At 39.3% G+C, this 16226-nt stretch overlaps 1 protein-coding gene across 1 annotated transcript in view; it reads right to left on the bottom strand.

Moving 5' to 3' along the window:
- STXBP4 (syntaxin binding protein 4) overlaps window positions 1-16226 on the bottom strand; it is a 189695-nt gene that overhangs the window by 26435 nt on the left and 147034 nt on the right. The window contains exon 17 of the mRNA XM_022552629.2: window positions 7216-7273. Within this exon, the coding sequence (XP_022408337.1) occupies window positions 7216-7273 (58 nt within the window). The remainder of the gene's footprint in view (window positions 1-7215; window positions 7274-16226) is intronic.

Raw genomic sequence — 16226 nt, 5'->3', positions numbered from 1 at the left:
CACCATACACAAAAATAAACTCAAAGTGGATTAAAGACCTAAATGTAAGGCCAGGCACTATCAAACTCTTAGAAGAAAACATAGGCAGAACACTCTATGACATAAATCACAGCAAGATCCTTATTGACCCACCTCCTAGAGAAATGGAAATAAAAACAAAAATAAACAAATGGGACCTAATGAAACTTAAAAGCTTTTGCACAGCAAAGGAAACCATAAACAAGATGAAAAGACAACCCCCAGGATGGGAGAAAATATTTACAAATGAAGCAACTGACAAAGGATTAATGTCCAAAATTTACAAGCAGCTCATGCAGCTTAATGTCAAAAAAACAAACAACCCAATCCAAAAATGGGCAGAAGTCTTAAATAGACATTTCTCCAAAGAAGATATACAGATTACCAACAAACACATGAAAGAATGCTCAACGTCTTTAATCATTAGAGAAATGCAAATCAAAACTACAATGAGGTATCATCTCACACCGGTCAGAATGGCCATCATCAAAAAATCTACAAACAATAAATGCTGGAGAGGGTGTGGAGAAAAGGGAACCCTCTTGCACTGTTGGTGGCAATGTAAATTGATACAGCCACTATGGAGAACAGTATGGAGGTTCCTTAAAAAACTAAAAATAGAACTACCATATGACCCAGCAATCCCACTACTGGGCATATACCCTGAGAAAACCATAATTCAAAAGCAGTGACGTACCAAAATATTCATTGCAGCTCTATTTACAATAGCCAGGACGTGGAAGCAACCTAAGTGTCCATCAACAGGTGAATGGATAAAGAAGATGTGGCACATATGTACAATGGAATATTACTCAGCCATAAAAAGAAAAGAAATTGAGTTATTTGTAGTGAGGTGGATGGACCTAGAGTGTGTCATACAGAGTGAAGTAATTAAGAAAGGGCAAAACAAATACTGTATGCTAACACATATATATGTAATCTAAAAAAAAAAGGTCATGAAGAACCTTGGGGCAAGACGGGAATAAAGACACAGACCTACTAGAGAATGGACTTGAGGATATGGGGAACGGGAAGGGTAAGCTGGGACAAAGTGAGAGAGTGGCATGGACATATATACACTACGAAATGTAAAATAGATAGCTAGTTGGAAGCAGCCGCATAGCACAGGGAGATCAGCTCGGTGCTATGTGACCACCTAGAGGGATGGGATAGGGAGGGTGGGAGGGTGGGAGGGAGGGAGACGCAAGAGGGAAGAGATATGGGGACATATATATGTATATATATAACTGATTCACGTTTTTATAAAGCAGAATCTAACACACCATTGTAAAGCAATTATACTCCAATAAAGATGTTTAAAAAAACAAACAAAATAAAAAACCAATGAGTATACCTACTTGAAAAATCACCAACAGTATAATATAATGTTTGAAGCAAGTATATGATATTGAGATTTTTGTATCGTTTATAGAGATGTATAGATTATATATATAATAATTTAATTATTGATTAATATATTATATATAGTACATTGTGAAACAGCCTTGTCATAGGCATCCTCTAAGATAGCTCCCAGTGGTCCTTACCTTCTGGCATGCACACTCTTGCATAGTTGCCTCCTACACTGTACCAGGGTGCTCTCTGTGACCAGTAGCATATGGCAGAAGGTATGTCAATCACTTCTGAGATTGGTTATAAAAGACACTGCAGGTTTTATCTTGGTGTTTCTCTTGCTTTCACTTTTTCTCTTGTCCCTTGCTGTGGGGGAAGCCAGCTGCCATGTTTGTGCAGCCCTATGGCCCTATGGATGGAGAAAGGTCCACTTATGGTGAGGAACTGAAGCCTCACATGTGAGCCTGGAACAAATATTCCAGCCCCATTAAGCTACTCTTCAATTCCCAGACCTGGCTAAGAGCTTGATTGCAACTTTATGAGAAACCCACATCGAGAGAGAGTCAGAATGATCCAGCGAAACCACATCCGGGTTCTTGACCCTCTGCAACTTGGGTAAGAAAATAAATGTTTATTGTTTAAGGCTGCAAAATTTTGGGGAAATTTATTAAGCAGCAATAGAGAATTAATACATGAAATCATGGCCAGTGATCACAGTGAATCTGAAACCTTCAATAGAAAAAAAGAGTTCAATGAAAGCAACATAGCAGTTATGTCTAGTTTGTAATATTAAGTTCATTTTTACTCTCAAACATAACTCATAATAATTCTGTTAAATTATATAACACACATATAAAATATATGAACTTTTAAAGTGGAATCATATCAAAAGACTATTATAAATCTGTAATGGTATATAACTGCAAAGGGAAGATAGGAAGTTGGGTGGTAAAATGATCAGGTTTATCAGATAATTTCATTACAGCGCTATCAAGATAACTGGCATTTTGTCATTGAATTTAAGAACGCTGCAGTTCTCTCTCTAAGGAGAAAATAAGAAAGTTTTCCCTTGAATGCACTGGCATTTATATAGCAAGTGAGTAAGCCCTGCCTATTTGCATATGTGCATACACATATTGGTGTATACACATATAAATATATAGACGTATACGTTTGTTAGTTCTATGAAACACTGGCTCTAGCAATGCCAATATTTTGATTATATTTGTTTACACGAGATAAAATGCTTTCTTCTCTTGTGTCAGAAGGTAAGTAGATGACTAGACAGTATTAATGGGTGTGCAATGGACATGTGGGTGGATAGGAATATTCAATGAAGACCGTCTTTGTCTAGGCATTCTTGGGACAGCACTGACAGTTATTCCTTTGCCCGAGGCTTGGCTTCCATCAGATTTAACAATTCAGTTTCCGGGAAGACAGTGACAGGTGTCAATCTCAGACATTGTGTATACATACACAGACCGGCATCTCCTCCAATGTTCTGGAAGAGTGATCTCAGTCACTGTTCTTTTTAAGCAAAGGTGACAGATGCAATGAACTGAGTTCATTACTTGTTATTTCTTGCCTCCAAATTACCATTCACATGGTAAATGAACTATTCCTACCCAAAAGCTAACACAGGCTAGCCAGGCTCAAAAGTTTTGTTGGGGTAGTGAGAGGATGAAAAAACAAAAATCTAAATAGTTCCAAGAAAGACATATAGTGGATGCTTGCTTATGCAGACATTACTTATTTGGCATCCTATCTGAACGCAGCTAAGAGCTGAGAGGAAACCCTCATCAAAATGTTAGGAGGAAGTGAAGAGGCCTAACCTTGGCTGAAAATGTCTACTTTGGGTCAGGTGTTATGATAGGCTCTTTACATACATAAGCTCATTCATTCTGGGCAGGAACTCTATGAAGGGCTAATATTCTTTCCATTCTATATGTAGAAATTAAAGCCCAGAGAGGTTTAGTAAACATGCCAAGGTCATTCAGCTATTATGTGGAGACACCAGCATTGGAACCTACGTTTCTCCAAATCCAAAGCCCATGCTCTTCTTTTCCTTATACCAGATGGCCTTCCTGGAATCAAATCCACCTGCACCAGAACTTATGCACTTGACTCACATATAAACACTTGTAGATGCACACTCCAGGACTATTTACAAGCAATTCAAATTAGTCTGATTATTTGGCATCCTGTCTTCCTCAAATAAACTCCTGGGGAAGATGGTGAAGTGTGTAGAGGATCGAAAAGGAGAATGGAGATGAGGAGATGGCCAGGCATGTTGAGATCGGGGAGAGATGACAGCTGTGTCTCTATTCTAGCTTATACAGCTTAACATCACCCTGCAGAACTCACTGTATTATGTATAAGATTGATGTTTATAATGATTTTGTTCAGGGGCCTCAGTAGAAGAAGGCAGGAAAGCACACAATACTTGTAAAATAAGATTTCCATTAAGAATAGTTAAACTAAAATAAACGTTGGTGCTTGAATGGGGTTAATGACCAGCAAAAAAGCCAACTCGGGCTTCCCTGGTGGCGCAGTGGTTGAGAGTCCGCCTGCCGATGCAGGGGACACGGGTTCGTGCCCCGGTCCGGGAAGATCCTACATGCCGCGGAGCGGCTGGGCCCGTGAGCCATGGCCGCTGAGCCTGCGCGTCCGGAGCCTGTGCTCCGCAACGGGAGAGGCCACAACAGTGAGAGGCCCGCGTAACGCAAAAAAAAAAAAAAAAAAAAAGCCAACTCATGGTAAGCAGTCCATTCCTCCATGAGACAAGATAAAGAAAACACTGGTATATTGTTAGATTTTCTTATCTTTACTGTTTGACCTTTCTAGTCTCCAGGAGATAACTACTTGTGCTTAGAACTAAGTTTCTATTCTGCTATTTAAAAATGAATAAAGTATAGAATTCTAACAAAATCAAGATCAGTTTAAAATATCTTTCTCATCATATGTAAACATGCTACGTTAAAATAAGGAGATGGAGATGGTGCAGCATGGGTGTGTGTTTTGGGGGGATGGCTTTGGACTCAGACAACCCTGGAGCTGTATCTTGACTCTGAAATTTTACTACTGCCTGACCTGGATGAGTTTAGCCTCGCTTCCACAGAGTTTCTCCAACTGTAATGGTGAGACAAGGATGCCCACCACTGTCCTTTAACAAATCTATCTTACCTCTTTTCTGCTTTCCTTAGGAGTCAAGATTAAGGTCAAGGAAGATAACTCCCTAAAGAGTGTACATTATTTTCTATGACTGGAGTGGATTATACAAATGTGGTGCCGCTTTCCATTCCTTCTACAGGGACTGAGTTAGATCTCAGGGCAGTCAAAGGGCTTGCTACTACTTCTCTTCTCTCTTCTCCTAGGATGCTGTTCTCCCTTATAGTAGGAGCCCAGCCCAAGGCTACTGTTCCAGTCAGCAAAGGACAGTGGCTTAAACCACTGGGTACCAGGCAATGGGACATGCTCACTCTCTGACTCACACTCACGTCTCTTTCTCCCTCCTTTTCCTTGGTAGTTGGTGATGGTGCCCTTATCCTTTCCTTTCCTCACAGGGCACTGGTGAGGCTCTGACACAGCTTTGGGTTAGGATACTGACAGATGGCTAAGGCTAAGCCTTGGTGAAAGAGTTCCCCACAGGGTCCAGACTCATTTACTGACATTTTTCAAAGGCCTCTGACTTCAGAACCTGGGTTTACAATGAATGCTAGTTTGCCTTCCTTTGATGGGGCATTTCTTTTGGGGACCTTCTAGGAGACAGGCATGGCTGAGGGCAGGATGCAGCTCATCACCATCATAATATCGTCCTATTAAGAGCTGAGCGATGCCCACTTTCTACAGTGTTAAGAAGATTAGAGAATACAATGCATAGAAAAATACACCTAACGTATGCCTGGCTGTTGAGCATCACCGCTCCCCACATCCCCACATCTCTCCCCTTATCCATTACAAAGTGAACATAAGAAAGAAACCCAGTGCAAATTTGGATGTGGTTTTTCATTTTCTTGTCACCCCTACAGTACAGTGATTCAAATCTCTCAGGAACTGAACATAGTTAATACAGCATATTGAAGTGAAACTTTCCTTCCAGAAGAGTTATGATTTGGGAAGTGAATAGTATGGCGCTAAATGTAATCTGTTCATGGAATTCCGGGGTCGTTTGCTCCAAAGGTCCCTTTCTCCTTCATGTATTATAAACTACACCTTTGCTTTATTAATTACTTTTTGCTAGAGACCACAAGAAAAAAAAATCAAGAAAATACTTTGCCAGGTTTACCCTTAGCTTTTCCTTAAATCTTTTCAAAATATGAAGCTTCTGAATTTTCAATGTCTTTAATGGTCATACGATTTTTCCTGTTCTTTTTTCCACCATGATGTTTTCTCCATGTTGTAAGTTAATGATGACTATTTTATTAGGTATCTACTGTGTTCAAAATTTTATGCTAGGTGCTTAACATTTAACAACTCTATAAAGTAGGTACAATTCCCCTTATTTTTTGATGAGAAAACTGAGATGAAGAGAGATGGAGAAACCTGTGTAAAGTCACAGAGCTTGAGAATCCAAAATGTGGATATTGCTTTGAAAAATACTTGCACATTTGAAAGAACAGCAAGGACACATCTCTCTTTTCCTCCCCAAATGCATACCAAGTATCATTTGCTAAAAAAGGGTCATATAAGGAAGTCTCGTGGGATTTTAAGAGGGTGCTGGGAATCCCCCTTGTGTCCTCATAACTCCAACTCTGACATGAAAAGAGCTACTCAGAACATAGTGGAAGTATACCAGGTTGCTGTGTCCAGAGTAAAATTAACCAGTCCAGCAGCTAGAAAATGTATTTCTGTTGAGGCTTGCAAAGAGAGGTCTCTATCAGTCTAGTACACTAGAGAGAATCCTGGTATCAGAAGACTTGGGTTCCTTTCTGGCTTGGTGACTTAGTTAGCTGTGGATTTTTTGGCAACTACTCTAGGCTCTTATTTTTTTCATCTATAAATGAAGGATGTTCTGAGACTCCATTGAGATGAGGTTTGTTCATATACTGTCTCATTTATCTCCTCAGTTATATATTGTATGTTTTTCCTCACTATTAAGTAAATTCCTAGATATCAGAGAATATATAGAATATATATAGCCTGTATATCTCACTACTGTATCTCCAAGGTATGGAATACTGCCTGGCGCACAGCAAATGCTCAAAAAATATTTGCAGGGCTTCCCTGGTGGCACAGTGCTTGAGAGTCCGCCTGCCGATTCAGGAGACACGGGTTCATGCCCCGGTCCGGAAAGATCCCACATGCTGCGGAGCAGCTAGGCCCGTGAGCCATGGCCGCTGAGCCTGCGCGTCCAGAGCCTGTGCTCCGCAACGGGAGAGGCCACAACCGTGAGAGTCCCGTGTACCGCAAAAAAAAAAAAAAAAAAAAAATTGCAGAATGAATGAACTGTGTACACTGCAAAGCATGAAAAAATGTTGATTATTATTAATATTGTTAATAAGTTTTGAGACAAAGCAGACTTTTTCATTAGATATTAACTTTGCATAAATATTAATACTTTTAGCCAAAAGTGAATTGAGGCAGCCAACATTTAGGTTCAAATGACAATCCTGTTCCAATTTTTTGATGTTTCCCTTGAAATAATTATTAGGGTTTTTTTTTCCTAAATGATATCTGATACTAGCATTTAAATCACATGAAATGAAAATGGTGAAGTTTCACTTCTTGTTACTAATTTTTGTAACCTCCAAGAGGGTTTCTTGGTATTACTGATTATTCTGCAACTTCCAGGTTCTCTCCAGATGTGAAGAAAATTGCTTACTTGGTTGAGATGCTTGTACTTACTTGATGAAGTACTTGATTCCATCTGCTGTGTAAGCTTCCTCCCACCCGTAAGGTAGACCTTGAGTGAAAGGAAACCAAAAATAGATTTAATAAGATGATAAAGATAACTTTATTTCCTGGACACAAATTTCCCACAGCTTTACAATTATTTGAGTACATTTCTTGTACAAAATAATTGTCTAGAAAGGAGGAATTGAAACAATTCAGATGAGCTTTCATACTCAGCATCTTAGAACACAATAAATAAGTCTTGAACAGTTAACAATCTGCTTTAGTTGCATTAAATGGATCATAACTTGTCATTTACATGTGGTGAGCATTTTTTTTTTTTTTTTTCGGTACGCGGGCCTCTCACTGCTGTGGCCTCTCCCATTGCGGATCACAGGCTCCGGACGCGCAGGCTCAGCGGCCATGGCTCACGGGCCCAGCCGCTCTGCGGCATGCGGGATCCTCCCGAACCGGGGCATGAACCCGCGTCTCCTGCATCGGCAGGCGGACCCCCAACCACTGCGCCACTAGGGAAGCCCGGTGAGCATTTTTGTCAGCAGGATTCAAGCAAAAATTTTTGGTGCAGGTGATGGTTTTTGCCTGGAGGCAGAAGGATGGACAAGATGGCCTCTGCTTGTCTATTCGGGCTCAAAGTTTCTTTAATCGGCTCCCTTTACATTCTTTCACTCAGCTCCACAGGGAATCGACATATGAGTACCAGATCAGCAAGCGGTTTGAAAGTAGCTCTTGGACAAGACAAAATTCCTTACGAAGCCTAAAAGTTTAGCAAAGTGATTTACAATGGATTGTAGTATTTTATTTTGTTAATTAAGAATTTTGTGCACTAAATGTTAACGGCCAAACAATTTGCTAAACTCAGCTTCCATTTCAGTAATGGGATTGAGAATAATTAGCTATAAAGAGGTGCAGACTGAAGTAAGCAAGCAATCATTTGGCCATCTTTCTATAAATAAGTACATTTTTGTCCTCATCATACCAACAGAACAGGCCCAGGTTGAGGCAGCCCATTCTCTTCTATTCCAATTATGGGTGGTACTCCTTTAGAACACAAGGGTTTCCATCCCTTGGCTCCACCCCTGAATACTGTTAAGCAGATGTCCCCAACCCCCAGGCCATGGACCAGTATTGGTCTGCGGTTTGTTAGGAACGGGTCACACAGCAGGTGAGCAGCGGGAGAGTGAGCGAAGCTGTGGAACTGTCTTCCAGGAAACCGGTGCCGAAAAGGTTGGGGACTGGACTTTCCTGGTGGCGCAGTGGTTAAAGAATCCGCCTGCCAATGCAGGGGACACGGGTTCGAGCCCTGGTCCGGGAAGATCCCACATGCCGCGCAGCAATGCCTGCTGAACCTGTGCTCTAGAGCTGATGCTCCACAGCTGGTGCTCCACAACAAAAGAAACCACCGCAGTGAGAAGCCCTCGCACCGCAACAAAGAGTAGCCCCCGCTCTCTGTAACTAGAGAAAAGCCCGCACGCAGCAACAAAAACCCAATGCAGCCAAAATTAATAAGTAAATAAATAAATTTAAAAAAAAAAGGTTGGGGACTGCTGCTGTTAAGGATTTTAACTGACCTTTTGGATCAGTCTTTGGTATTGACTTATCAAGGCTCCTTTGATGAGTATAAGAACATTAACACATCAAAGAACAGACTCCTGGTGCAGGTAGCCTACTTCTTTAGAAAGTAACTGAGCTGTAACAACAAACCATTTCCCCAAGTCTCAGCAAGGGGCAGAGCAAAAATGCAGGAACAGCAACTATGAACAAAATAAAACCTTTCTCTATCATCATTCACTTCATATTCTTTGAGAATAGCTCTAATGATGTCATTTTTATAAGAAAAACAAAACAAGCTTTACTTTATATTTACCTCCAGTCTTTTAACACAGTTGTATAAAATAAGAGCCTGGCCCAGAATTCTGTAACTACTTCCTTTGTGGATTAACACAGGCCACCTAGGAGTTTCTTTTTTCCCTTAATGAATAAATGTTCCTGCTTTAAGCACAAAATAAGCATATCTGGGAACTCAGCATAAGCAAATGACTGGCTTCTTAAAAGCACCTGAAGTGACACTACATATATCTCCGATAGTAACCATGGCCAGCACACGCTCAGCCAGACAGGCCATGCTCAACTGCCTGCAGTTCACGTAGATTTATCACCTTTACACTTTCTACGCCTTTGTTATAGATCACTTCATTTTTCGCTGACAAGCCCCTCACCTGAAGGGAAGAATCTGATGACTGTACACAAAAACCCTGCTTTTATGACAAAAAGGTTCAGAAATGCCAGGAATGATGATCAATAGGGCAAAGACACGCTAAAAGTAGAAAGTCATTCTAATGTGACTAAGATTTTTGTTTGAATGACTTGTCTCTTCAGTGCAATTATAGCCATATTCCTAATTTATTAATTCACAGGTCTTTTTTTTAATGAGGAGAAAAAAATATGTATACTTTAAAGACAGTATCTTTTAATCTATAGGATCATTTGAGAATTGAGATTGACATTGGGATACCGCATCCCCATGCCATCAAAATAGAGTTCCTGCCCTGATTATTTTCTTACAATTAGTAAACAAGGACTATAACTTCACAACAGTCTTATTAAAGGTACCAATTCATATCCATATAAGTCAAAATGGTTATTCAATGACTGTAGCCATCAAGATATTCCTGTTTATTGAACAATATTTTAGGATAAATTCTCTTTTCTGAAAAAATAGCATTTCTTTTTAGAAGACTGAGTGGTTTCTTCTTCTTCATGCAGTTAATATAGTCTGTAAAAAACAGACTTGGGGACTAAATTGATAGCGACTATCTTTCAGTGATAGTTCAGTAATAGAAAACACAATCACTGTCCAATTAATTATAAGTTAAAAACCACAATATATTGATACACCAAATAACCTACTTTTTAGAAAAAGGGCGCTTTTGATTTCTACAAGCTTATATAACTATGATGGACGCAATTGTCCTTTAGTAAAGATTTTCATCCCTTCACAATAAGTGATTTGGGTATAATTACAACATACTATCTAAATACTTTTCAATAATTGTTATAGTCCCAAGGCATTAAATTTTTTCTACATTCCCCACATCTTTATACTTGCAAATATATAATGCTTCTATCTTTCCTTTTCATCTTTGCTTTAAAACTGTTATGACAACTATTGTTTCTGATTGGAAGTATTTGTTTATGAACCCTCACATAACATTCTTCCCATCAGAGATCATTTGTTTCAAAATACTCTTCATGAGTATTTTGCCAAAGTAGGAGTCTCGTGCATATTCAGCTTAGAACACTGGCTGTCACCTAACACTCCACATATCCAAAACCAAACTCATCACCTGTCCATACAAAATAGTTTCCCTTCTATTTTCCCAGTCTATTTACGTAGGAAAGTTCTCTTTGTCATATTTGGCCCCTTCATTAAATATTTATTGATCATTTTTTTTAGTGATTATTTTTCTGTGTTTAGCATTTTACCTGGTGTTCAATACATAATGATTAACAAATTAACATGTACCTTGGTCTTATGAAACTTTAAAAAGTAATCATAAATAAAGACACCATTAAAAGTAGGAATAAGTACTAGGAAAGAAAAGTATTGAATACTATGAAAGAGTAACTCATAGCACAGACAAAGGTTAAACTCCTTAATACATAAATAACTCCTACAAATCAGTAAGAGAAAGGAAATGACAAATAGGAGTCTGTGAAACATGTGGAACATTCAGGACATAAATGTACTTAAACATATGAAAATAGGCTTAATTTCACTCTTAACAAGAGAAATACAAATTAAACTAGTATGAGAGGCTGTGTTCATCATGTTAGCAAAGAGTAAAAAATAGTTTAATAAGACACTGTGTTGAGGGTATGAAGAGGCAGTCATTCTCATACTCATGGGAGTATACATATGATAACATATGTATGGGGAGAAACTTTTTAAGATCTACCTAAAATTTTAAACGCTAATAACAGCAGTTCACATTAATGGAGTGACCATGTGCTAGACATTGCATTACACATGTACCAACTCTCTTAGGCCTCACAACAATTTTACGAGGTACTATTATTATCCCTATTTTACAAATGAGGAAACAGGCATGGAGAGGTTCCATCACTTGCCCAAGGTTACACAGCTGGCAGGCAGTAGAGCCCAGACTCTTAACCACTACGCTGAACTGGCTCCATGGGCCATTTAATCCAGCAATTCTTCCAGGAATTTATCTTATAGATAACCTTTATGTACAAGATTATTAATTGTAAAAGTAAAAGATTGAAAATAATCTAAATAACCACCAATGGGGACTGATTAAAGACTATATATCAGATAACGGGATATTGTCCAGCTGTGAGAAAGAATGAGGAAGTACTTTATGTACAGTGTGGATAAAGGGATGTAGGATGAAAGAAGGATCTCTGAAATTGCTGGAGTTATCCAGGTACAGACGTGGGCAAGAACACTAGGTTGAGTGAACAGCAAGTGCAAAGGCTCTGGGATGGGGAAGAGCTTGGCATGTTTGAGGAACTGAGAAATCATTGTTCCCGGAGAATAGTGAGTGAGTTAGGAGGGGACTGATACAAGAGTGAGCCGGAGAGACAGGCAAATATGACTATGCAGGGTTTTGCAGGCCATGTTAAAATTGTTTGAAAGTTTCTTAACAGGAAAGCTGGAGATATGCTACTGTTTAAGATGAAGAAAGCTGCAAGAGAATGTTGCTCCCACCATATGTGCGGAAAGCTGCACAACCTAAAAAAAATTTTAAAAATTTTGTTTAGTTCCTCAGAGACTGAGTTCCTCACCTGAGCTGACCCTCAGGTGAACTGAATTCCAAAGGGTGACAAGCCCCTCTGAGGGAAGATGGGGCACGTGAACTCTTTCTCTCTTGGCAGAGCACAGGAAGAAGTCTTGCCATAAAAGTGGGTAGGAAGAAAATATCTAAAACTGTAATAAATTTGTAAAGCCTGCTTATGGGCTAGCGTGATAGTTTGGTGTCCCCGGGAGCCCTAGACACAAGGAGAGCCTGCTCTCCCTGAACAGCTCTTTGCTCATGAGAAAGACAAGGGGTAGGCAGGAGACCTGAGAGAGCCCCTGGGTAGTGTGGGCACATGCAGGACCTGCAAAGGTTCGAGGGTGGAGCAGAAGTATCATCCATGACCTGGACCCTCCTCTGATATGAAGTAATAGCCGGCTGCAGTTCGGGGAGGAACAAGGGACACTCCCACATGTGGACAGGAATCTGAGTGACAGAAGGCAAGTCATCTGTTCCTGGGGGAGGGGCAAGAAACTGTCACACTCACAGTCCCTCCCAGACTCCATGAAAACCTCATTTGTCCTGGTGGGGTGAGGTGGGTAGAAAACCTGATGTCTTCACCCTGCACTGACACTAAGTCATGGAGGGGTGAGGGCAGGAAACCTTTCAAATCCAGAATCCTGCACTGATGTGACGCAGAGTTTGTCTTCCACAAGGAGCGGGGCAGGAAACCCACTTGAGCACTTAGTAGGAGGTAGGGTTGTTTGCCACTAAGAAGGGACAGGAAGGCTGGGAAAGTCCTACCCCTGAGACTTGGGCATGGGGCCTGTCTGAAACCCAGAGACCAGAGTAGGAAAGCCGAGAGTCTCTCCACACCCCCTCACTCCCCACATGCACCACTCACCTGACACTGAGCTGCCTACTCTGGGAGAGGGCAAGAGAGCAGACAGTAAATGTCCACTGTGATGCAGGTGTGTGGAGCCTGCTGCCTGCTGAGGATGGGGCAGGCATACCTAGAACCCCTACCCCCAGCACCCCAGACCTCACATGAGCACAAGAGGACAGCAGACAAGCACTAGAGGAATTTGAAGTCTGTGGTAAACTCAATAGAACCCTAGAAACAAAATGCAAATCCAGCTTGCCTACAAATGAGAGTGAATAACCACCCTCCCCTGCAAACGCACACTAAAGGCCTGACAGAGAAGAGACAGACCCATTTCAGGGTTTAAATAACATTTACCCCAGTCTCTACAGTTCTGTACCTCCAAATACTGACAATCACAATTATGAGACACAGAAAAGCAAGAGAAAAAGATCCATTGCCAAAAGATAAAACCACCAACAGAACCAGATCCAGAGAAAATATTGAGCTTTAAAATAATTATAATTACACATTAAGAGATCTAGTGGAATCTAGTGAACTATGGTTGTGTGACTGCTGTGATGCTCGTTACTTGGGTGTATCACGCAGAAGGTAATGACTGAGCTTGTTGAGGCCCAGAGTCTTGTTAAACAGCGGGAGGGAAGGAGAGAGTGCCAAGTGAGCTGAGGGAATGTGTAAGAGTGATTGGAATAATGGACCCCAGACTTTAAGCTGAATAAGAAGACAAGTAAAAATAACAGTGGAGGCTGAAGGATAGAGAAAATAGGAGATCTTATTGAGGAAAATAAACTATGTAGTGAGCTGGAAAGGTGGGAGGTTTGAGAGGGAGAGTCAGGAGTCTGAACCACTGTCTGTGGTGCCAAGGTTTGTGGTGGAATTGGAAGACCATGGTAAAGTGGGAAAAAATGGGCATTGGACAAAAAGAACTGAAAAGTAAAGGTGGTGGACTCACATGGATGATAGCAGGAGCTGGGATGGGGAGAAACACTGGAGAATGAGAATTCCAAGAACACAATAGAGAAAGACAACACCATCAGTCTCAGAGGACTCAAATAACCAAATTTATCTGAAAAACATTTTCTAGTGTAGTTGTTATGAAAACTCAAACACATTTAACTTTTAGCATCTGATATCTTGAGAAAAAGAGAAAAGAGAGGGAAAGAGCTTGGGCGGAAGGGTGACTATGAGAAAGAAAGAAAGAAAGAGAGAACCTAACTCACAATTAATAAAGCTTCACTAAAGAATATGATATATATCACAGTGAAATCTTTTGCAGTCACAAAATCTGAATCTATATGTAATGTTCCTCAATTATAATTGAAAAACTATGGGAAAGTAATAATCTTGTGGAGTCTATATGATAGTGATAATAGCAGTCAGCTTGCCTAGCTCACAGGGTTATCGTGAGACTCTTATTAGAGAATATATAACTATATGATATATATACAAAAGGAGACAATTATTATTCAGAGTAAGGAAAATAACAGCTCCTTCCTTCTCCTTCATTTATGGTTCTAGAGATATAGAGAAATTTGGCTGCTTAATATAGGAAAGGTGTTTAAATTATCTACAGGGGAAATCTCCATTAATATACTGGGATATTTTTTAGAATCCTCTCCCAGTACAGGAAATTATATAGTCTCTATTTCACTCATGATAACACTTAATAAAAGAATAACAGAAACCAGTGGGACACTCTGACCCTCAATGAGTGGTATGATGATAAATGCGTAACAACCAGCTCTTGGGGGCAGCAGGAGCCCTAATTTGTAGCATTTGCTGATTTCCATGGTGTAAATACTCCTACCATAACTGATTTCAAGCTACTTATGTGACATCAATGACTACAGAGTTGGGAAGAAATATGTAGTAGTAAGCCATGATATAGTATTCCCGGATATGAGACATAAATAATCTCAATGACAAAGATAAGGAAAATAATTAGGAAGTGGTAAGTTTTGAGTATTTATCCCTCTTTTAAATGTTTAAACTGAAAATTTAATACAATTTTTAATTTTTAATAATGACTATGTTTCACAATTAGCTCACAGAATTCTTGTAAGCCAGTACTAGCCAGGTCCGGTATAACCACCATGGAACCTATATCTTACCTCCCTGGTCCTAATAGAAAGTTCAAAAATCAAAGGATACAAATATCGTTTTATCCAAAAGATGATAACATGAAACCGGTATCAGTCTAGAATCATGTGAGAATTACTGTCCTAATCATAAACTATGTGTTTATCAAATGTTTACACAGAGATTTCTATATGCCTGGCATTTTTCTAGGTATTTAAAAAATATTAACTCATTTTATCCTAACAATCATTTGAGATAGGTGTTATTATTAACCTCATCTTACAGAGAAGAAACTGAGGGATAAAGAGGTTTAAGTAAATTGCCCATTGTCACACTAAAAAATGGTGCAGCCACAATTTGAACCCAAGCAATCTGGTGCTACAGCCTATGCTTTTAACTATTGTCATGCTGCTTCCATTTCCCTAATTCCTGTTAGCATTGCCAACAATCAATATTTTTAAATGGTCCAAAAGTATTTTGCTTAACTTTCTGAAGAACAAAAGAAAAGAACTCTCAACATTTCAAATTCTGCATTATTACCTAGAGAAATGCTCTTTTGAAAGAAACTGAAATAATGTTTACGCTTAAACACAAAGCAGTCTATCTTAGAGACATTTTAATGTTAGAGTTACGATTGTACAAGTTAATTTGTAGGTATGAACTGCAGTGCCAATTTTTAAAGAACTACTAGCTAATTTTCCTATGACAGATGAACCTATTATACTGAGAGATGGTTGTAACCTGTAAATAACCAAATAATGCAGTATTTTAAGTATAAAAACTTTCTAAGGACATAATTTATTAAAAACCTATATAGATTTTGTGAATTGTGCTTTAAACTTTCCTTAAAATTAGACTTGCATAAACTCTATATTAACAGACAATTTAGGATCTGTGATCTGATTTTTTACACACGGTTACATACATCATCATTTGAACAAACAAACAAAAAATCAAATGACTATATAATGTAGGAAGATTTTATGTTTTTATATCAGTATGTCTTAAATTTAGGAGTTCAAATGTTAACATAATTAGATGTAAGTCCTTTCTAATTAGAGGTCATTCACTGAGCAGGTTAAAAGCTGTAATATATTAAAGAACAATATGGTAAAAATATCCCTAGAGGTTATTTGGTGGTTCATAATCCTCTTTATCTTGTCACTATTTTTGGGCAAATACTACACTAATACCCAGTTAGGAGGAGGGAAAAAGCTAACATTTACTTTCTACATTTCTTTTCCCAACAGATGCAAAAGTCAGGATTTTTACAGCTGAAATTT

The sequence above is a fragment of the Delphinapterus leucas genome, chromosome 19 (assembly GCF_059928025.1).
Source record: "Delphinapterus leucas isolate spDelLeu-1000000601 "Yukka" chromosome 19, BTC_Dleu_Yukka2, whole genome shotgun sequence".
Lineage (NCBI taxonomy): Eukaryota > Metazoa > Chordata > Mammalia > Artiodactyla > Monodontidae > Delphinapterus > Delphinapterus leucas.
This window is presented reverse-complemented; position numbering and strand designations above follow the sequence as displayed.